The sequence below is a fragment of the Apodemus sylvaticus genome, chromosome 11, assembly GCF_947179515.1.
Source record: "Apodemus sylvaticus chromosome 11, mApoSyl1.1, whole genome shotgun sequence".
NCBI classification, from domain to species: domain Eukaryota; kingdom Metazoa; phylum Chordata; class Mammalia; order Rodentia; family Muridae; genus Apodemus; species Apodemus sylvaticus.
The window spans coordinates 34,005,210-34,027,420 of NC_067482.1; the positions used below are offsets into that span (position 1 = coordinate 34,005,210).

Below are 22,211 nucleotides of genomic sequence, written 5' to 3' on the forward strand. Positions count from 1 at the left end.
ACAGTAACTGTGGGTGTTGGTCTTTGCTGAGACATCTTGTTTAGATAGGTTTTTTTTGTTTGCTTCTAGACCAGCTGACCCTTGGCCTTCTATGTCACCAGAATGTGGTTTCTGGTGATTCCAATGCAGGTCCTCATACTTGCGTGGCGAGCACTAGGGTCTCCCCAGCCTAGTCTTTATCTTAATATCTTTCAACACAATTATAAAATATCTTAAGTTTTGTAATTTATGGATGGCTGGCATATCCAAGTGTGTTGGCAGATTTAGTGTCTGTTGACTTGTTTTCTGCTACAAGGATGGTATCCTCTGAGCTGCTTTTCACATGAAGAAAAGGAAGAGCCGAGCTCCTTTCTTCGCACTCTGTGTAAGGGTACTAATCCCAGTCACCACTCACCTCCCAGAGGCCCACACTGTGACACTGTCTGCCACAGTGGGGATTAAGCCTCCACAGAAGAATTTTGTGGGGACACATTTAGACCATAGCACTGGTATAGTTTTTTGAAGTCTGAAACAGTGAGTATAGCCACCCTTTCCTTTTATTTGTTTGTTGTTTTGTCTGGTGTTGAAGTTGTTATTATCCTGGCTTAGCCTTCCAGGTGCTGGATTATAAATGTGCAACAGTCTGGCTCCAGCAGTCTATAACTCTTAAGCATCTTATAGAGGAAAAACTCAAGAAATATTCAGAATTCTTAATATCCCATAAAGAAAACCTTTTTTGTCCCTTGTTTGACACTGTCTGAAAAACTCTATCCCTTTCTCTTTTCCCATGTTTATCCCAAACAGCATACGTGTTTTCATGGTTTTCTCTATCATGGTATAGATTTGTATACCCACTCCACAGTCAAGGCCTAAAACTGGTCTACTAGATCCCTCAGACTAGCTCCTAACTTAGCCACCTGTGTTACTTACCACTTTGCTTTTGTCTCCTTTTTTGTCTTCCTTTCCTTTTCCTGTTATATCTTGTTAGGCTTCAATTTCTCAAAACCTACTTTAATAAGGGTTCTCAAATGCTTCAGCCCCCTCCCCCTTCCTAGCGCGGCCCCCCCCCCCCCCCCCCCCCCCCCCCCCCGGTCCAAGGGTAGGGGAGAAAAGATGGTAAATAGGACAAGGGGATGTGAATGTGTTTAGAAGGAGTTCTTTGGGCTGATTCCAGTCTCCATTGTCAGGAGACCAGCATTCCAGTTCAGTAGTGTCAGGATATCAAAAGTCCAGTTCACCAAACATGAATCAGCACCAGTGGTTAGATCCAGTAGAAACAGCCAGGTCTCTGTTGAATTAGCAAGAGTCAGCAGCAGCCAGAACAACCAGAACCAGCAGGAATACCAGGTAAAGTTCTCTGCCTTGCTTCTCTCTCAGTGAAGTGAAGATCAGGGAAGAAGTGAGACCCGAGAAGCATTGCATGTCAAGCAGTGCAGACGCTCTGATCTGTCTGCAGAGTCCTACTTACACTCTCACCAGACATCACGTGTCCTTTCACAGGTCTTCTGCATCACATGACACAATGAGACATTTCCACTTTATATCTTGTTACTGTACCCTTTCTTGTTATCAGCATGGTATCTGTGCCTCAGGTTTCCTCCTTTAAAGTTGAAGCCAGCTCCAGACTTCTTTGACCACAGTCTACATCAGGAATTATGTTTGATGGTATGACCTCTGTACTCAACATACGTTTTCAAACCTGTGACTGTATTGAGGAGGTAACCCTCACTCTTACCAGATGACTTACATTGCACCCCACCACCAGTTTTGTTTCGTTTCCAAGTCTGTAGCTTTTCCTTCATAATCTTTTTTTACCCAATAAATGCTATCATTTATTTTTTACCACTCTTCTTTAAATTAACTTTGTATAATGACTACAGCCTTCTTTCCCCCCTGTCCTCCAAGTTCCACCTTCACAAACCTTTCCCCTCAGTACTCTCTCCATCTCTTCTCAAAGAAGAGGAAGCCCTCCATGGCTACCAACCTACCCTGGCACACCAAATTGCAGGGTGCACACTAAGTGCATCCTCTCTCATGGAGGCCATACAAAGCAGTCCACCTAGGGGAAGGGGATCCAGTGGCAGTCAGCAAAGTTATAGTCGGCCCCTGCTCCAATTGTCAGAGACCTGCATGAAGACCAAGCTATACATCTGGAGTCTTGGTCCAGCCTGTGTTTGGTGGTGTAGTCTCTGGGAGCCCCCACAGGCCCAGGTTAGTTGATTCTAGCTATTCTTGTGGTGTCCCTGACCCCTCTGCCTCCCTCTGTCCTCCCCTCCCCCAACTCTTTCCACAGACTCTGAGCTCTGCCTGATGTTTGGCTGGGTCTCTGCATCTGTTTCTATCAGCTGCTGGATGAAGACTCTCAGAAGGCAGTTATGCTAGACTCCTGTCTGCAAGTGTGGCAGAGTATGGCTATCAGCGTCGGGTTGGCTCTCTGCCATGGGACGGATCTCAAGTTGGGCCAGTCGTTGGTTGGCCATTCCCTCGATCTGTTTCATCTTTATTCCTGCAAATTTTCTAGGCAGGATGGATTTGGGGTCGAGGGTTTTGTGGGTGAGTTGGTGCCCCCTTCTTTCCACTGGACTTCCTACCTGGCTACAGGAGGTTGCCATTTGGTTTCCATATCCCCAGCTGCTAGGAGTCTCAGCTAGGGTCATCCTCATAGACTCCTTGGAGCCTCCCATGTCCCAGGTCTCCTGCATACTCTAGAGATGCCCCCCACAACTGATTTCTGTTCTTTCTCCCAGCCCTATCCACCCCACCCCCACTTCTGCTTTTCCCACACCTGATCCCCTTCCCCACTCCCCTCCATCCTCCTTTTTCCACCCAGTGTCCATTTTATTCCCCTTCTGAGTGAGATTCAAGCACCCTCCCTTGGTCCCTCCATGTTACTTAGCTTCTTTGGGTCTGTGGACTGTAGCATGGTTATCCTGCACTTTATAGCTAACATCCACTTACAAGTGAGTACACACCATGAGTGTCTTTCTGAATTTGAGTTACTTCACTCAGGATGTTATTTTCAAGTTCCATCTATTTGCCTGCAAATTTCATGATGTCATTGTTTTTAATAGCTGAGTAGTATTCCATTGTGTAAATGCATCATATTTTTTAATCCATTCTTCTCTTGAGGGACATCTGGGTTGTTTCAAGTTTCTGGCTATTACAAATAAAGCTGCTATGAACATAGCTGAGCCAGTGTCCCAGTTTTCTGAGAAAACACCACATTGATTTCCAAAATGGTTGTACAAGTTTGCACACCCACCAGCAATGGAGGAGTGTTCCCCATGCTCTACATCCTCACCAGCATGTGCTATCACTTGAGTTTTTTGATCTTAGCCATTCTGATGTGTGTAAGGTAGAATCTCAGAATCATTTTGATTTGTATTTCCCTGATGTCTAAGGACATTAAACATTTCTTTAAGTGTTTCTCGGCCATTAGAGATTCCTCTGTTGAGAATTTCTGTTTAGCTATGTACCACATGGGTTATTTGGTTTTTTGTTATCTTTTTTTTATTATTATTTTGTTATATTGGTTTTTTTTTTTTGATGTCTTAACTCTTAAGTCTTTTGTGGAATGAAAGCTTTTTGTTTTGATGAAGTTTACTAGTTTTTGTTTGTGACTTGTGTATTGGTCTTTGAAGCCATGCTAAAGAATTTCTAGGTCCCTATGGTTTTCCCTTTTATACATCAGTAGTCTGCATTTAAACACGAGATCTATCTGGAGGCTGGAGAGAGGGCTCAGTGGCTAAGAACACTCCCTGCTCTTCTAGAGGACGGGAACTTAATGTCCAGCACCTACTCTGAGTGCCTTAACAACTCTGCGTCCAGCTCAGGGGTGATTGTCCTGGCTACATGTCCATGACTTTACCCTCCCGCCCCATCTGCACCCCAACACACCTTTAAATGTAAATGTGGTTTGAGTTTCTTGTATCAAGGTTGAAGATCAGGTAAGGGGTCTCTTGATGTGGTTTCTTTTATTTGCCTATGGTTTTATGCCACATTTTCTCTAGTTCTGTTGTTGAAAGGTTATCCTTTCTTCAGTAGGCTGCTTTTGTTCCTTTTCAATACTGTTATCTGCTTTTGTGTCAGGTTTAATCTATTTGCTTACTATATCTTTTCCTCTGCCAATCCCACGCAGTCTTGATTTACTGCACTAACATAATCTTGAAATCAAGTTGGAGTGACTTCTGACACTTACTCTCTTTTTCAAAATTTGAAATATCCCATGCTTTCCATTTATTGGCAGTTTGATAGGATTGTATTACATTTACATACTACTCTGCTTTTTTTCCTTTTACATGGTTTTATAAAAACTTTGAAAGATGGGGGCTGGAAAGATGGCTCAGCGGTTACTAGCACTTTCTCAATTATCAGAGGACCCAGGTTGGGGTCTCAACATCCACATGGTGAATCAGTAACTTTAATTCCAGGGGATCTGACACTATCTTCTGGCATCTATAGGCACTGTACACATATGGAACACATTACATGCGTGCAGGCAAAACATATAAAAAATAAATTTAGAAAATAATAAGCTTTTAATATAGAAGTCTTGTTCATATTTTACTAGTTATAACTAAGTATTTGGATTTGGAGAGATTGTAAATAATGGATTTTTTTATTCCTTTCTGTGCTGTCTTTTTAAAAATTACTTGTGTGTGTCACTAGAATAGTCCTTAATAGACAACACATAGGGATGCTGTGAAGATTGAATTAATATGTAAAGTACTCAAAACTTTGAACATAGTAAAGTCCTTGAGGACTACAAATTAGAAGTTGAAAATGTTGAGCTTGCCTCCCCTGTTTCTTCATGATGAGCCTCGAGGCTAGGTTGTTCAGTTTACCCATTTGCCCCAAGGCTAGCTTTTCATCCAGGGCAGTCCTCTAGTCTGCCAGTGTTGACTCTCCCTGGAATTTCTCTAGGGACTTTGCTCAGAACCTCTTTCCCAGTGCATAACTAATATACTGTAGTCAAGGGTTGAGAGCTAGACGTTTAGACTAAGTCCTGTGTAACTGAGGGCAATTGCTTCACATTCTCTTTTATTTCCTTATTTTCATTTTTGCTTTTTTTTTTTCTTGCCAACTTCACCCCCCCCCCCACAAACACACACACACACACACACATACACACATATACACACATATACATGCACACATGCACTCTGAAAATTAACCTGGATTTCTTTAATTTTGTACAGATATGTAGATGCTGTGTTGTCTCTAATGACTGGCTTTTGAATGTGCTGTTCCTCTTCTGTCTTTAACATGTTTCCTTTCTTTTTTTTTTTTAACTAGGTTTTAGAAAAATACCCATGTGTACATTAAATGCCCGTTCTGTAGGATACTTTGTATTGCTTCATTTGTATTGCTTTCATGATTTCTCTCTGTGCTGCGATGAACCTTTAGCTTTTTAATCCATTTGAAGTTACCCTACACTGAAAGCTAGATACTAATGAGATCTGTCACATTGATTGCTACATTCCCAATTTCTGGCAAATCAGAGCAACCTACAATGTTCAGTCTCTTTAAATAATAATGATGGAGTTGCTGTTATACTTGGGTCTAGTTAGCAACTGTTCTTGTTCACATACTTACTTTTCATTTTGGGTAAAAAACCCAGAAGCTAATCTTGTCAGATTACAAGATAAGGTTCCTTTGGGAACCTCTGAAGTCATTCTGCTCAGTCCTAACAACTTTATGGATCTCACCCAGTATCTTCAGGCTTCTCTCTGCTGAGCTCAGAGGCAGGCCGTTTTTTTCCTTACTTGTAATATGGTGGGGTTTCAATGTCCTTGTGAACTTAGACCAAGTAATTATAAACATATTTGGGGCATGGGCTACTACTTTGTAGCTATTAATTTAAAATCTTTAAATATTTCATGTTTACATATAAGGAATGTTTATTAGTCAGTTTCCAATTGACTGTAACAGACTGACAACAATTTTTAAAGAAGGGAAGTTTTATTTGGCTCAGATTTGTTAGATTTTTTTTGTTCATGATTAGCTTGTTTTGCTGCTGAAGGTCTTTATAGAGCAGTATCAATTCATTGATTAGATTTATTGGTATAATTAATTATATAACATTTTCTAAAATCTTTAAAAGGCAAGGTCAACTGCCTTTCTAAGTATCAATTAGCCTTTAAGAAACATAGAAGCTACTTCATTGTTAAACCTTAGCACAAACATATTCTCTCTCTCTCTCTCTCTCCTCTCTCAGACACACACACACACACACACACACACACACATACACGGAGTGCACTATTACTTGATAGGAAATTTGTATATATTTACATAAGTTTTCCAATCCTCCTAACTCTCCATCAAACCTCATTTTATAATGAAAGTTGTCTACAGAGTTTACTCAACAGTTCAACTTAAAAAAATCTTACTTCACAGACTATAAAGATTGTGTACAGAACTTTTAGTGAAGGAAAAATTGTTCCAGATTCTGAAAATGAGTGGTAAGTGAAGGTTAAAAAAACAAAAACAAAAAACCACCATCAACAACAAACAACACTTATCCGTCTTCTAGACAGATTATGTCCCAGAGTTAGAAGGGCTAGAAACATTGGTTAAGAGGGAGCTGCAGCTACCAAGAGATGCTAGGAAATCTCAGGCCCAGTGGATTTATGATCAATGTCTCAAAGATGCCGCAGAAGAATTGCTTGTGAAATGTGTAAAATCAGATGGCTGCAGCAGAACTCATAAGCCTTTTTGACTGATGAGAGGTCAGAATTCTGGCTAGGAGGCAAAACTCAAGCCTGCCTGTGCAGGGTGTGCGAGAGGAGGGATACACTGCAGATTCTTAGGACGGTTAGAAAGGACTCTGGAAAAGGTTTCCTACCCCAAAACACTGAGAATTATAGTCCCATTGCCATGGTGGTGTGAACATTGAAACTGCTGAAGGAAAAGCGTCTTTAGCCTGAAGAAGTAGAGAAGCTCCCTGGAAGCCAGAGCATGATTTGGGAATCCTAAGGGAAGGCAGCTCTGTGGGTCTAAGCCCAAGGGCCCGGAGAACAGAGCTCACGAAGCAGAGAAGTGGCCTATAGGATAAAGCACAGCTCATGCCATGCATATAGGTGGTGACCCCCAAACAGTAAAGCAGAAGCTGTAAGCATGGAACTCGCAGGGCACAACATCTACAGAAGGCTGACTCAGAATCTGTGCTCGGCACTGAAAGTCACATTCCCAGAGGGTGTTACCGGAGCCTCGAGTCCTATGGCAATGTTGGGGTGTCTAGAATACAGTGCAAAGTTTCTTGACATACAAAGAAAAAGGAAATTGTGACTCTCCTTAAGGAAACCATAAGAAGAACCACAATATAGAGCAATGAGAAAGACGTTAAACAAGACTTGAGTTAAAACTAAGCACTTGATATGAGTGGAAAATAGGGTTTAGGGGGTTTGCTCCTAATATTTGAAAATCCCATGAAAATTAGAATATGAATCAAATGGAATTTCAGAATTGAAAAATGTAACATGTGAAGTATAGCTGACAGGAAAGAGTAAGTGAGTGTGGAGATAATCAGTAGACATCTCCAGACTGTGTTGTACATCAAGGTCAGCTTCGTAACAGAGATTCATGCTGAGATCTGAAGTCTGTCCCAGCTTTCTGCTTGTGGAGTAGTGTGCACTGTGCATATCTGCTTGATCCTCACACACTTGCTTCTTAGTGCCTGCAAAGATCTGTGTGTGTAGCTCAGTCCTCGGCTGCCTGCCACACTGCAGACTCCGAGGTAGCCTTCACTTGCCATTGTTTCATATTGAGTCACTTAAGACTAAGATAAAGTAAGCACGCACACACACACACACACACACACACACGAATATAAAAAGTATAACATGGATATAAAAAGTATAATATGAAAAGTGTATATATATGTATATATATACATATATATATTCTCAACATGAATCTCCATTATAAAGCTGCCCTTGATGCACACAACAGTCTGGAGATGTCTACTAATTATCTTCATGTTGACTTACTCTTTCATGTTCACTTTCATAGCTCTACTATATATGGGTAGTGTGTCTAAGTCAGATTGTAAATCTTATATCTTTTTTTAAAGATTTATTTATTTTTATTTAATGTATACGAGTACACTGTCGCTGTCTTCAGACACACCATTAGAGGACATCAGATCCCAATACAGATGGTTGTGAGCCACCATGTTGTTGCTGGGAATTGAACTCAGGACCTCTGGAAAAGCATTCAGTGCTCCTAACTGCTAAGCCATCTCTTCAGCCCTAAGTCTTATATCTTAATGAGTGTTAATTTTGTCTTAAGTACAAATAAGTGTAGTAGTTCTTTTAGTAAAAAGAAAATATCTTATGGCCTATGTTTTCTAAATAATCTGTGGTTCGGAGTGTTTATTTGAGTCAGATGGATGTGAACTTGCTTGGCTTACTTAGTTGTACAAAAGCGACTTGCCAATTAACTTGGGTTTTAATAATTCAAAACAACAGTCCTTTAAAAAATTAATTTTACATCCCTACTAAAGTTTCCCCTTCCACTTCTCTTTCCAGTCCCTTCCTTCATTCCCTTATTCCCCTTCCCCCAAATCTATTCCTCCTCTTCAGTCAGAAAAGGGCAGGCCTCCCATGGATAGCAACCAGCCTGGGCATGTCTGGTTGCTGTAAGACTAGGCACAGCCTCTCCTACTAAGGCTGGATGAGGCGACTCAGTGGGGGAAAGGGTCTCAAAAGTAGGTGTCAGAAGTCAGAGACAGCTCCTGCTCTCTGAGGAGTCCACAGGAAGACCATGCTACACAACTGTACCGTGTAGAGGGCTTAGGGCAGTCTCACGGAGGCTTCTGGGTTGGTGGTCCAGTCTTTCTGAGCCCCTAGGAGCCCAGCTTAGTTGATTCTGGTTTTTCTTGTTGTGTCCTTGACACACACACACACACACACACACACACACGCACACACACACACACCTCCCCAGCTCCTACAATCCTTTTTCCTCCTCTTCTACAGGATTCCCAACTCTCTAGTGTTTCTATCACAGTTGTCCTTTTCATGAAGTAATTATACTGCAAAAAACCCAGAACTATTCAAGCCTTGAAAAATAGGTTATTTATTTTGGGTAACATTCTAAGTATAGTCTCATTAATGGGATCGATAAAAAGAAATAATATATTAATAATTCATTATCAAGTTATTAAGTGTGGGTTAATTTGTTTTAGCAGCCCTATGAAAATGCTGTGTGGAGTGGTGTGGTGCTTCTTTAATTTTCACTTGCAACATGGAGTTGTGTATTGTGTTTTTCTTTTCTTATGCAGAGTTAGTTACTTAAGGACATTTTCATGCAAATATGCAACCTACATTGAGTAAATGTATATTTATGTATATATTGCATGCTTACATACACACACACTTATACTTGTCTATGTCTCTCATGAGCAAGTTCTAAGCCTTGTATTTTGGTAGTATTGCTACAAAATCAGATTTCCTAATGGATCCCCTGAAGATCTGTGCCACTAAGGCTATACTTCTAAGCTAGTCCAGTTTTTTTTCCTTTCTCAACTTTTTTGAGACTTATCTAAGAGATTCACACACATTTGGCTTTTTTAGTTAATGGACTTTAAAAAACAAAAACAAAATCTATGATTTTAGTTTTGTTTGGATATCTGTTTCATACTTTGAAATCACATTACATCATTTTTAATGTGCATTTAGAAATTGTCGTATTTTTAACATGGTATAGCAACGAGGTAGTTTTGTAGAAAACTGGTTCTCATATTTATTTGGACACTATTAACAGAGCTTAGATAATTTTTGTAGAAATTTATCAATTGAATTGTTGAAATGGTCTTACGTTTTATTAAGAGAGCTTGATACTTTTGTTTGTTTGTTTTGTTTTGTTTAGTAATACTTAGGAATTATTCATTCTCTAACATTTGGTAAGTTAGAGTTGTAGTGTCATGGAGCCAGAAGCTTCTGTGGCACCACGACAAGGCTTGGTCTGTAAACTGGCCTGGGTGTGGTTCTAAAGAGTGTAGAGGCTCCTATCATACCAGTTACACTTCAGCACTGCTTCTGATTAATGTTTGTAATAGCACATAAAAGGTTTATGGTACCAAATTTAACATATTGAAATCTAAAATAGGTCATGAATCTGTAGTCTGTTGGGTTAGAAAAATACAGCTTTAATCTGTAAATTGTTATAGAAAGTTTATAGTTTTAGTCCTTAAGTTTTTTCAGTTGTCCTTTGGTAGTTTTTTTTTTTTTTGTTTGTTTGGGGGGTTTTTTTGTTTTTTTTTTTTTTGTTTGTTTGTTTGATTTTTTGAGACAGGGTTTCTCTGTGTAGCCCTGGCTGTCCTGGAACTCACTCTGTAGACCAGACTGGCCTCGAACTCAGAAATCCACCTGCCTCTACCTCCCAAGTGCTGGGATTAAAGGCGTGCACCACCACCACTCGGCTTGGTAATTAGTATTAATTAAATCAGGTTAAAAGAATTTCTCCCCTATAAACAATATGAGTAATACATAAGTAAGTAATTTTTTTCCAGAATAAGTAATATGTATTTTACCTTCTTTCTTACATGTAGGTAGAGATATAGTACTAGACACCTATTTTATAGGGTAAAAAGAACACTTCAGTTTTCTAATTATAAGAAGAATGCATGTTTTTGCATTATGGAGGAAAATTTAGAATGTACTGAAGAGAATGTGAAAACCATTATTCGTTAAATATCTCAGAAGCCATCATATGCTGTAACTTTGATTTTAGGTCTTGATGTCACTGTAAGTACAGTTGGATAGATAATATTTATTTAGCTTTGTGCTAAGTAACATTGCAATGAGTATAAAACTTTGGATGCCTCTCTGATTGCTTATTTCCCAAAATGAAAGTATTGGGTCAAAAGATCTGTATATTTCAAACTATTTATGTGTCTAAAGCATCCCCCAACCCCTTTAAAAGTCAGAGTCTGGTAGGTAGCCCAGGCTATCCTTGAACTTACTATGTAGCTGAGAGAAGATGACCTCCTGCCTTCCTTGCTGAGTGCTAGAAATCATGCCTGGATTATTTGCTGTGTCACTGAACCAGGGTTTGTGACTGATAGGCAAGTGCTCTACCAACTGAACCACAGCCTTCCTTTACAAAGCAAATTCCTGGCTGGGGCTGTAGCTCAGTTGCTAGAGTGCTGAGGAGAAAGCCTATCAGTCAGCAGAACTTGAGGTGGCTGGTGGCACTGTGCACAGTCAGGAAAGCACTCTGCTCAGCTGCTGCTGTTCATTGTGTACAGCCCAAGCCCCAGGCCAGGGAGCGAGCAGTGCTCCTCATGTCACAGTGAGGATAGTACCCCATCAGCCAAATGTCAACCCCCTCCCATGCGGATCCAGGCTTCCCTCCTAGGTGAGGCTATACCCTGTGATGGTCATAGACAGGTTCAGCCATCACAGCATAGCCATATTGGACTTTCCTTTGTTTTTTCTGTCCCCCTTTGGAGTTTTGTTAAGAAGATCTGTAAAGGAGGCAGTGCTCAATGTGCACAATAAAGAGAATGCTTATTTTTTTTTTAAATGAGATGCTCATGCTCACAGTGTAGACTCACATAATACTCAGGTTCTTTGGAAGAGTTTGAGGGGAAAAGATGTCACTCTTCTATGTTTGATAGAACCAGTGAAGCCAGTTTGGGTCTTTGTTTCTCTTAGTAGTTTTTGATTATTGGATTAGTGTATTTATATGCTCAGATATTTATATGTTCATTTATTTATATGTTCAGATTCTCTTCATGTGTAAGTCTTGATAGGTTGTATTTGTAGGAGTTTATCCAGCTTTTTGTTTGTCTTGTTTGGTGTTGTTATAATATCTTGCAGTTCTGTTTCTGTGGCTTCAGTTGAATTTCCTTCTTCTATTTCTCATTTGACTTATCTGAATCTATGTAATAGGATTGGCATTATCTATTATTTAATATATATTTTAAAAGGCTTAGCTTTTTTATTTTGGGGGTGGATCTTATTGTGATTGGTCTTATTTCCTTCCTTCTGTAGACTGTGGACTTGATTGTTTTTCTTTCTGGCTCTTTGAGGTTTCTTAATTTTCATTTTTCAGAGCTGGTTGTTAGACCCAAGACTGAGAGTGTGTATCAAGGCAAGTGCCCATCACAGAACTGCGCTCTAGATGTGCTGTTTTTTATTGTGGATATTTAAATCAGCTCTAAATAGCTATACCCATGAATTTTGATGTGTTTTGTTTGTCTCAGAATACTTGATAATTTCCCTCTGGTTTTGGTTGTTAGCCTTTTGGTTTTGTAATAGTGTACTATTAAATTTGCATGTTTGTAAATTTCTGCTTTTCTATTGTGATTAGAAAGCATACTTCCAACTTAAGATTGTTATAACTTGTTTTATGATCTAACATGTGACCTGTGGTACAGATTTTCTCAGTACATTTGAGAATAGTGTACATTCTGTGGTTTTTGCATGTAATATTCTTTCTATATCTGTTTGGTCTATAATGTAAGTCTGCTTTTGTTTTCAGCAGGATGGCCTGTCTGTCGTTTTATCTTCTTCCCTTCATTCTGCTCCTTAGATTTGGGTGATTATTGGGGGAGTGTGCATCTGTACTTGCTGTAGCTTTTGAATGACATGACCCATGTGTGTATGTATGTGTAGATACATATATGTCCTTATCTCATGATAGGTTATTAAGGTCGGTTTTGTATAGTATAGGTATGAGCACATATGCCCTGGTTTTGTTTGCTTCCTGACCTATGTGGAAGGTCTCAGTCCTTTGAGTTGTAGCCCATGAGTACCTTTAAATCTAAAGTGAGTCTCACTGATACTGTATGGTTGCATCTTACTTATTTTGAGCCCATTCAGCTTCTCCCTTTCACTTGAGAACATAATTCTTAACATTAGTATAATTTCTTTTTTCCAGCTCACTCGCTCTCATCTTCTTCTTTCCTTGCTGGTTTTCTCTGCATTTATAATTTCCTTTTGTAATTACTGTGCTCTCACTGTTTTTCTCTTTCTTTTTGTGTATAGGTAGAAAGACTTGTTGTTGCCATGGGTATTACATAAAATCTAACAATCTCTGTAAGCTGAAAACTTGAATTGCATGCAGAAATTTGAATCATTTACTCTTTCTCCTACTTTATGCTCCTGATGTCACCCCTTACATTTATTTATAGTGTGTGTTCATTAAGATACTTACATAATTTTTAAAAACACTTGTGGCTCAATTTCTGTAGAGAATTTGAAGTGTTTTATCTTGTTCTTTTTTCCTTTCCTTTATTAAATTTTATTAGATTTTTTCATATATTACGATTTCCTGTCCCTAGATACACACACTCATACACACACACATACACACACACACCTTCCTTCCCATTAGAATCCACACTCTTTTTGTAAACAGGCATCTAAAGAATAATTATAAATAAGAAAAAACAAAAACAAACAGAATAGAACAAAACAAACAGAAGAATAATAGCCAAAGAAAAAGCGTAAGATACATATGAAGACACAGAGACGCAGTGTTTGTACACACAAGAATCCCCTAAAAACACCAATCTAGGCGCCATAATATATATGCAAAAGACCTGTAAGATTAAAAGAAAGTCTTATTAAAACTTTCTGAGACAGAGAACCTTCAAAAATGCCACTGAGTTTATTCTGTGTTGCCCATCTTCTGCTGGGCATGAGGCCTACCCTTAAAGAGTTGTTTATGTCCCCAGACTCCACTGGAGAGGCCTGATTTTTCATTATGAGTATTATAGACTGGACTTGGCTTCTGGGTCAGGGATGGTGGGGGTTGTGTCCACTTCTCTCGGCTCTGAGACCTCATCTGAGCAGACTTGTACTTAGATTTGATTTTCCCCTAGGTCCCTGGCCTTGTCTGTAGTTTTAAAACTATTTTCTTTTTATGTAATCAGTTTATAGAATTTATTTTTTATTACACATTTTTGTAACAAAGTGCTAAATTAGTTAAAATGTTTTTTGTGATAAAATTGTATAGAAGTTGGATTAATTTAACACTTTTTTTTTTTTTTAAACAGAGTTCTGATGGTCAGTCATACAGAAGAAGGCCTTGGGTCCGTGGGTTTTGGAGACTCCGTTCTAAAGATATAAAAAGTGAAAGAGGTAAAGGCGGCCTATAAGGCTCCATCGTATTGATTTTTTTTTCCAGGAAAAAATGTGTAAAAGAACTTAGAAATTACTTGGCATACTTATTTGAGGAAAGCATCATTTAAAACTTTGTTTCTGTGTTAACTCAGAACATTTGCAATTCAGTAGTTACTGTTTATGTATTACTTTAATTAATCATTACATGATGATTAATAGAACTGAAGCTATCCATGTCTCGTGAAGATTACATTTTCAAGGAAAACAAGCATTAGTACTATCAAGAAAATTAAAATGGATACTAGAGATTGGTGATGGCTTTCATCAGGCAGCCAGGAGAAGGCCATGTTTTAGCTGTGAGTGAAATGGCAGGTGCTAAGCCATGAGCTCTGAAAGAGAAAAGGAGCTGCAGTGGCTGCAGGGACAGCAGGGGCTGGGGTGCGAGTGTGACTGGAGTATGCACGTCCTGGGACATGCAGAGCACACATGAAGATCAGCTTGCAAGAGAGATAGTGGAACAGATGCCTGGGAGAAAGTCAGGGCTCTGAGTAAATGTGGTATATTTTGGAGACTTTGAAAACCTATAGAATATGGTGACTGAGAGATGGCTCCCTGGGCAAAGTGCTTGCTATACAAACATGAGGACCAACCTGCGTTCAGATCCCTGGCTCCCACCTGAAGAAAGCTGTTGCAGCATTGTGTACCTGTAACCCCAGCACTTAGGGACGAGACAGGTGGGTACACACAGGCATGTATGTGCAGGTACATGTGCATATACATAACAGAATATACTATATGCGTGTAAATAAATAAGTCTTTAAAAAGAAAGGCAGTATGTATTTAAGGCTCTGAAATTAGAAATCTGGACTAAGATAATAGATTTAGGCATAAAGATTTGGCATAAAGAAATACTTAAAAGTTTGCATTCAGTTACCTAGAAAGTATGTTTAGCCCTAGTACAGACCAATGTTTATTATAAAAGAAGCAACAATCATTAAATTGAATAGAAAGGCTAGAACTGTTCTGTCATGGAAATTTAGAGAAGAAATCATTAAGTCCATACAGAAGAGATCACTTTCCATCTTGATTTGTAGTTTCAGTCACCAGCCTCTTGGTGTCATTACTGTGTTAAGCCTGAGAATTATGGTGGTAAAGCTACTAACTCTGTGGTAGCCAGGAAACAGAAAGGCAGAAAGGATACTAGGGTACTGAGACCCTGACTTCTCCAACATTTCTACAACGTCTCAGTAGCCCCTTTGCCTGGGAACTGAGCCTTCAACACCTGAGATTTGGCTGTGGGCTATCATTAGAGATCAAACTATGGCACCTTAGGGAAACCAACCAGAAACCTAGGGAATCATCAGGATAATAGCAAGTTCTGACCCCTAGGTGTCAGCATTGTTTTTATGTATAAATAACAAATAGACATTATGGGAATAGATTAGAGAGATCTAGAGAAAACAGTTGGAAAATGGTAGGATGTATAATGTACATAAAGATACAGAAAGTGTATTTAGATAGTTATGAGTTTGTAGTAAATCAGTAAAAAACTAGATAAACTACAAAGAAAAAAAACAGCCTTTAGTTACTTTTCTCCTGCTATGATAACGCACTATACCAGGGTAACTTGTAAAAGAGAGTGTTTTATTGGGTTTCCAGTTCCAGAGTTAAAATTCATGGTGGCTGAAGAAATAGCTGAGAGCTCACATCTCAGACTACAAGCAGGAGACAGCACATTGGCGTTGACAGGAGCCCTTTAAGACACAAAGTTTGACTCTGACCTCCTCCTCCAAGGCTAGTGCCTCATCCTTCCCCAATAGTAGCACTAATTGGGGACAGAGTATTCAAACAACGTGAACCTGTGGTCTCTCAAACTACTATAGCTACTAACTCCAGGGAAAATACTCAGAAGGGGAAATCAAATGTAGTATGCTAGAAGGCTGAGGCTTAGTTTTGAATTGCAATTACAGCTGAAAAATGCAAACTTTAGAATTATAATATTGGAAAGTTGAGAGGGGGTATATGTTTATAATGTAAGAAAGGAAAAGAAAAGAGCAGATCTTCAGAGTTGGAAAGATTGCTCTGCAGTTGTCTTAGTTAGGGCATCTATTGCTGTGATTAAAAAACATGACCAGAAGCAACTTGAAGAGGAAAGGATTTATTTCAGCATAGAACTCTTGAGTCACACACTTAACACAGGGAAATCAAGGCAGGAACTGAAGCAGAGGTCATAGAAGAATGCTATTTACTGGCTTGCTCCTCGTGGCTTGCTCAGACTGCTTTCTTACATATCCTAGGACCAACTGCCTAAGGGTGGCATCAACTGGAGCATCCTACATTAATCACTGCTTAAGAAAATACACCTATAAGTATATATACAGGCCAATGTAACAGTGGCGTTTTCTCAGCTATGGTTCTCTCTTCTTAAATAACTATCACCTGTCTAATCGACCAAAAATAAATAAACAACCTGCCAGGGAAGCACAGCAGATCATTGGCTGTTCTTCCAGAGAATCCAGATTCAATATCCACCATTGACTAGTGGCTTACAATCTCCTGTACTTTCAGTCCCAGGGGATTTTGTGCTCTTTGGCCTCTGTGGGCACTTCATTCATGTGGTGCACATATATACAAGCAGGCAAAAGACACATATACATAAAAAGAAATGAATTAATTGAAATTTTAAAAATCCCCTTGCTCGAATACCAGGACAAGGAAGTGGGAAGGGGTGGATTGGGGAACAAGGGGAGGGAAGAGGACTTATGGGACTTTTAGGGAGGGGGGATCCAGGAAAGGGAAAGTCATTTGAAATGTAAATAAAGAATATATCGAATAAAAAAAAAATCCCCTGCTCCCCAAAATAAATTAGATTCTCTTAGTAGAATTACTAAGATGCCTAGAAATCTAGACACTAGAGATCCGAAAAGGCTTGTTTAAGTACATCGGGGCAGTCAGTAAATTATAACTATCTAGGCACAATAGCTGTAAACAAAAGAGTCAAACGTAACAAGATGTTCCCAACAGCAGAGTTTATTACTGAAAGAGAATGGGCAATGGAGGCTTCTGATTTTGTAGTAAGTTTCCTAAAACCACTTTACAATAAACTTCATCCCTGCGCTTATGTGCAGGAGATCAAGTTGTAAAATAAAAGAATGGCGATAAGGACACTGTAGTTTTCCTAGGAAAAGGAAAAAATATGGCAGTGGCTAAAGAAGGCTGGTGGGTTGAGAGAAGTGGGGTTTGCTTTATTTTATTGGTCTTTTTCAGCTAAGTGGTGATTGAAGGCCTGTGGCAGGCAGCAGTAGATGGGATTCAGAAAGATGAATAATGCCATTAATAATACTGCAGGTTATTTTAAAGCAGAATCCTCCTTACGTGAAAGATTCTAGACCAAAGATGGACTGCAGTCTCTGAGACCCTCTCCTCTTGTGTATGAAGTCCAGGAAGAACTCCACTGCATTTGCCAAATGACCTTGAAATGGTTCCTTGGTTTAATGCTGTCTTCCCTTCTCTGGTATGGTCACAAGTGAAGCTGGCTTAAAAGTAGTGTTTACACACCAGTACTTGTGCCTCAGTACCCTGCCATCATGAAACAGTGATGCAATACAGGCTCACCTACTAACTCTGTGCCTTGGAGTTCAGGGGCTTACGTAAAGGAGCATTAAATGCCTAGCTTTAACTTGATCCGTTTGCATTTTGGTAAACTGGTAAATTTCATTTAAATAATTGCAGTTGATCCCTTTAAAAACACATTGCCTATCCTTCTGGTCTATTAATGTCAATACTTTCTAAAAATAAATGCACTTTATTCCATATGAGTAGGCTGTATATTTGGAATCTCTCTTGAGCATATGTTGTAGGACATGGTGTAATGTCTAAGATGGGATGTTCCTGATTAGCACGTGGGACATAGCTTGCCATTTTGGATTGAAAACCTGGTTATTAGGTATTTCCTGTGTTTCTTTATTATGACAGTGTTCCGTTAGACACTCTTCAAAAGGTTTGCTCTGGAGATATTTAATCCTACTCATTTAATTTCTTTTATTTTTCTCTTAAATAAGATGTATCTGTCAGTTGGCTGGAAAAGTAGAAAGAAGATCTTGAGCAAGTGTGGTCCTAAGTTGAGTGTATTGGCTGTGAGTACAGTTATAAGCTGAGTAACAACTTTTTTGAAAATTACTGTTGACAGTAGTAGAGAATAGCCTAATAGTGAGTCAGTCAGTCTTCAAGGGCATTTTGATTCATCCATTTCATACATTGTCAGAAGTGTCCTTCCTAGATAGATAGGTTTATCCTATTTTCTCCTTTTTGACAATTAAGCATGCTGATGACACATAAATGACACATAACCCACAGATTTGGCCCCTTAGTTTTGAAACACTACTTGTTTCCACTTTTCTTTTCATTTTAGTGATAGAGCCAACATCTGTCATTACCGTTGCTTAGTCTTCTGATCTAGAAGGGTGACTTAGGTAAATTCAGAGGTTCTGTAACTGTGGGTTCCCTCATATGATGTTAACTCAGACACCTAGAGTCACAGTGGTCTGTCATGATATTGATCCTGCCATTATCTTGTAAGCACTCTTAGTCCCTTGAGTCCTGTTTTGTTAGCCTAAGCACAAGTGCAGCATCATTTTTCTATTTTTTTAATATTTATTTATTTTTATTTATGAGTACACTGTAGCTGTCTTGAGACACACCAGAAGAGGGCATCAGATCTCATTACAGATGATTGTGAGCCACCCTGTGGTTGCTGGGAATTGAACTCAGGACCTCTGGAAGAGCAGACAGTGAGTGCTCTTAACCACCAAGCCATCTCTCCAGTCCCACAACATCATTTTGCAAGGGCTTGTTTTTCTTCTTCCTATGAAGGTACATGTGACAACAATGACAGAGTTTCTTAGACTCTCCTGTGAAATTATCTGTAAACTTCTCTGGTTTAATAGAGTTATAAATTACATTTTCTAAATTCTAAATAACGGAAACAATGATATAAAACTCTTATACCTCAAAACTTAGGATGTTTATAAATAATGTCATCTGTTATTCAATGTTTAACTCATGGAACTTGATGGAACTGCTTTATAAGGAATTTTAGTCTTGTGGCTCAGTTTGAAAGCAGTACATTTTAATGACTTAAATGTAGAAACAGTATGAGACATTTTATGATAATTGCTTTTTTCTCTGCTTGGTTTGCCATCTCCTCAACATTCCTATAATATGCCTGTGAAGAAAATAAGCTCTAGGTTTTCTCAAATGCAGTCTTGTCCTATCTCATGGCCTGTGCAGCTACTGACTGCCATTCTGCTGTTCAGAATCCTCTCAGCCTGTGCATCCTGTAGTCCATTGCTTCTCAGTCCTCAGTAGTCATGGAAACCACTGAGGATCTGTGTCTCAGAATCCTCTCAGCCTGTGCATCCTGTAGTCTATTGCTTCTCAGACTTCAGTGTCATAGAGATCAGTGAGGATCTTGTGGAAATGTGGGTTCAGATTGAGCCAGGAGTTGTTCTCTGACCGTGAGGATGCTTCCTGCGTCTGCGCCCTGTCTTCAGGCACACAAGTCCTGACCTGTGACAAGGCTCGTTACCTCAGGCTTCCTCTGTCCTCTCACAGACACACTTGGTGGCTTCTTGTCTCGGTGAGACCACTGGGCAGTACAGCCTCATTGTGTATTTTATTTTCATTGTTTAGATACTTGAACAATTTTTTGCCTATAGAACTGAGCCTCTCATCCTCATAGGTACAAGAAATATGTACTGTTTACGGAAAACAGAATCTCAGCAAATTTGCTAGACCATATTATTATAGCCAGTTTGTAGTTATGTAGGCAAAGCATATGCTGAAGATTAAAAATGACATTTTATTGCTTTATAGAAATATAATTTGAATTTTTCCATGTTTCTTTTAGAAGAACAAAAGCTTAAAATATTCCCCATCCAAAGATATTTGCTTGAAAATAATATACCAGCTTCATTTGAAGTTTGCATAGTAACAATAGTATTCTCAAGATAACTTTGTAGAAGTGTTTTAGAAAACTAATAAACATTTTTATTTTATTTTCTCACAAGGAAAAGTACAAATGTCTACCACAAGACGAAAACATAATGTGTTATGTTGTTTACCGTAAGCTGTAGTAAAATGAGCTCAATTGTTGACAGGTATGTTTTTAAAATTCACTATTAGAATAATGATTCATATAATTCCAAGTGGGTGGTTTAATACAGTGATATAATTTCATACTGGTTTTATTTAGATTTTCAGTAAAAAAATTAAAATTTTGAAATAAGATATTTAAACTAAATAAATTCTTGTTTATCCTGATACATATATATAGCTAAGTATCACTGCCTTTAAAATTCACATGTGAAAAACTTATAATTAAATGTAATTTAACTTTGTTAGAAGTTAATGGTCCCTTTTTGTTTTGTTTTGTTTTGTTTTTTTTGGGGAGGGGTTGTTTTTTTCGAGACAGGGTTTCTCTGTGTAGCCCTGGCTGTCCTGGAACTCACTCTGTAGGCCAGGCTGGCCTCAAACTCAGAAATTCGCCTGCCTCTGCCTCCCAGAGTGCTGGGATTACAGGCGTGCGCTGCCACTGCAGAGCTAATGGTCCTGAGCTTATTTATTTGATCGCCTAAGATGCAAGTGCGTCTGTGTGGACTTGCCTGTAGCTTTGGTGATGTTCTGACCATTCGTGCTCAGCATTCACTGTGTTTTCTCTCGTAGAGATGACAGTAGTATTTTTGATGGATTGGTGGAAGAAGATGACAAGGACAAAGCAAAAAGGTAGTTAGCTATGAAATAGAGAATAATAAATAAATGTAATGACTATATTAATTTATAATAATATAATGCCTACATATATTAGATAATTAGCCTTAGATTGCCAGTATGCAGGTTATAAATTATCTTCTGACCTTTTGAAAAGTAATCTTAAGTAAATTAATCATGTCCAAATTAAACACTGTAATAAACTATTTGTGTAGTTAAATAGATTGTTTAAAAAACTACATATTCAATTTCTTTTTTCTTTTTTTCATAGAGTATCTAGAAACAAATCAGAAAAGAAACGTAGAGATCAGTTCAATGTTCTCATTAAGGAACTGGGGTCTATGCTTCCTGGTAACGCTAGAAAGATGGACAAGTCTACTGTTCTACAGAAGAGCATTGATTTTTTGCGCAAACATAAAGGTAAAGTGCTGATTATGTAAAATGAGTATGGTTTTTATAGGATTCTCCCCCACTTAAAACATAATGAGTTATGTGATGCTTAAGATAAAATGACTTCTAGTGTGTTCCTTCTTTCATTCAACAAACATTTGGTGAGTTCTGTATTCTAGGTCCTTAGGAAGTTAGCGCTCAGCTGAAGCCAGGGGAGACAGATGTGCTCACATATAACTAAAATACAATCGAGTACTGTTTGTAAACTGTAAGCGAGGGAGTACATTTTGTCATGATCTTTTATCATAAAGGAAAGAATGTTTTAGGTGTACAAGTAGGTAACTTTTTAAACCCAGTCTTTTTAGGTTAAATAAGTGAAACAGTGTTGTGTTTTACACAAGAGATACTATATGCAAAAGCAGAAAAACAAGGAGATGTGATTGTAACTGGGTCATGTAAGGTTGCTCCAGACCATTTTAAAGGGTCATTTCAGTGTATGTCGAGGAAATAAACTCTACACCTCAAATTTACTTATTAATCAAAGAAAATTATTGCTACTGAATCACTCATGAAAAGAAACTATTAAAGTCTTTGATGTTTAGGTAGCAGAGATACTGAACTTTAAGAGCTAGAGAAGGATGTATGCTTTTTAGCTGAAGTAAAACTAAAGTTCTTAGGTGTACAGGCGCCAGCTGCTGCCTCTGTCAGTTTCCTCACCACCGCGTATAATCCTCTGCTAGACTGGCTTGTGCTCCAATACTCGCGGAATTTGTTTCATTAATTTCACTACTGGCATTACCCACCCATCCCCAATACAGCAGAGGTTTTTGTTGTTCCTTACCCTCTGTTGAATTATAATTGGCCGTCTTGATCTGCCTGCTCCTGACTTTGTTCTCCTGTGGCTTCCATATTCTCTTCTGCTTCCCCTTCCTGTCCAGCACCCTCTTCTTTTCCCTACTGCTCTCTAAATGGGACGTTTCTCAAGGTTTATCCTTC

The 22,211-nt window shown here is 38.8% G+C and overlaps 1 protein-coding gene across 7 annotated transcripts in view; it reads left to right on the forward strand.

Annotated features, from left to right (window-relative positions):
* Window positions 1–22,211, forward strand: part of Clock (clock circadian regulator) — a 78,853-nt gene that overhangs the window by 14,126 nt on the left and 42,516 nt on the right. For 6 of the 7 annotated variants that reach the window (XM_052199296.1, XM_052199298.1, XM_052199295.1 and 3 more), the window contains exons 3-6: window positions 13,991–14,075; window positions 20,126–20,215; window positions 20,781–20,840; window positions 21,097–21,245. In XM_052199296.1, the coding sequence (XP_052055256.1) occupies window positions 20,169–20,215; window positions 20,781–20,840; window positions 21,097–21,245 (256 nt within the window). In that variant the 5' untranslated portion in view covers window positions 13,991–14,075; window positions 20,126–20,168. Of the gene's footprint in view, window positions 1–13,990; window positions 14,076–18,118; window positions 18,194–20,125; window positions 20,216–20,780; window positions 20,841–21,096; window positions 21,246–22,211 lie in introns of all 7 variants that reach the window. The other variant, XM_052199293.1, reaches the window with a different exon arrangement.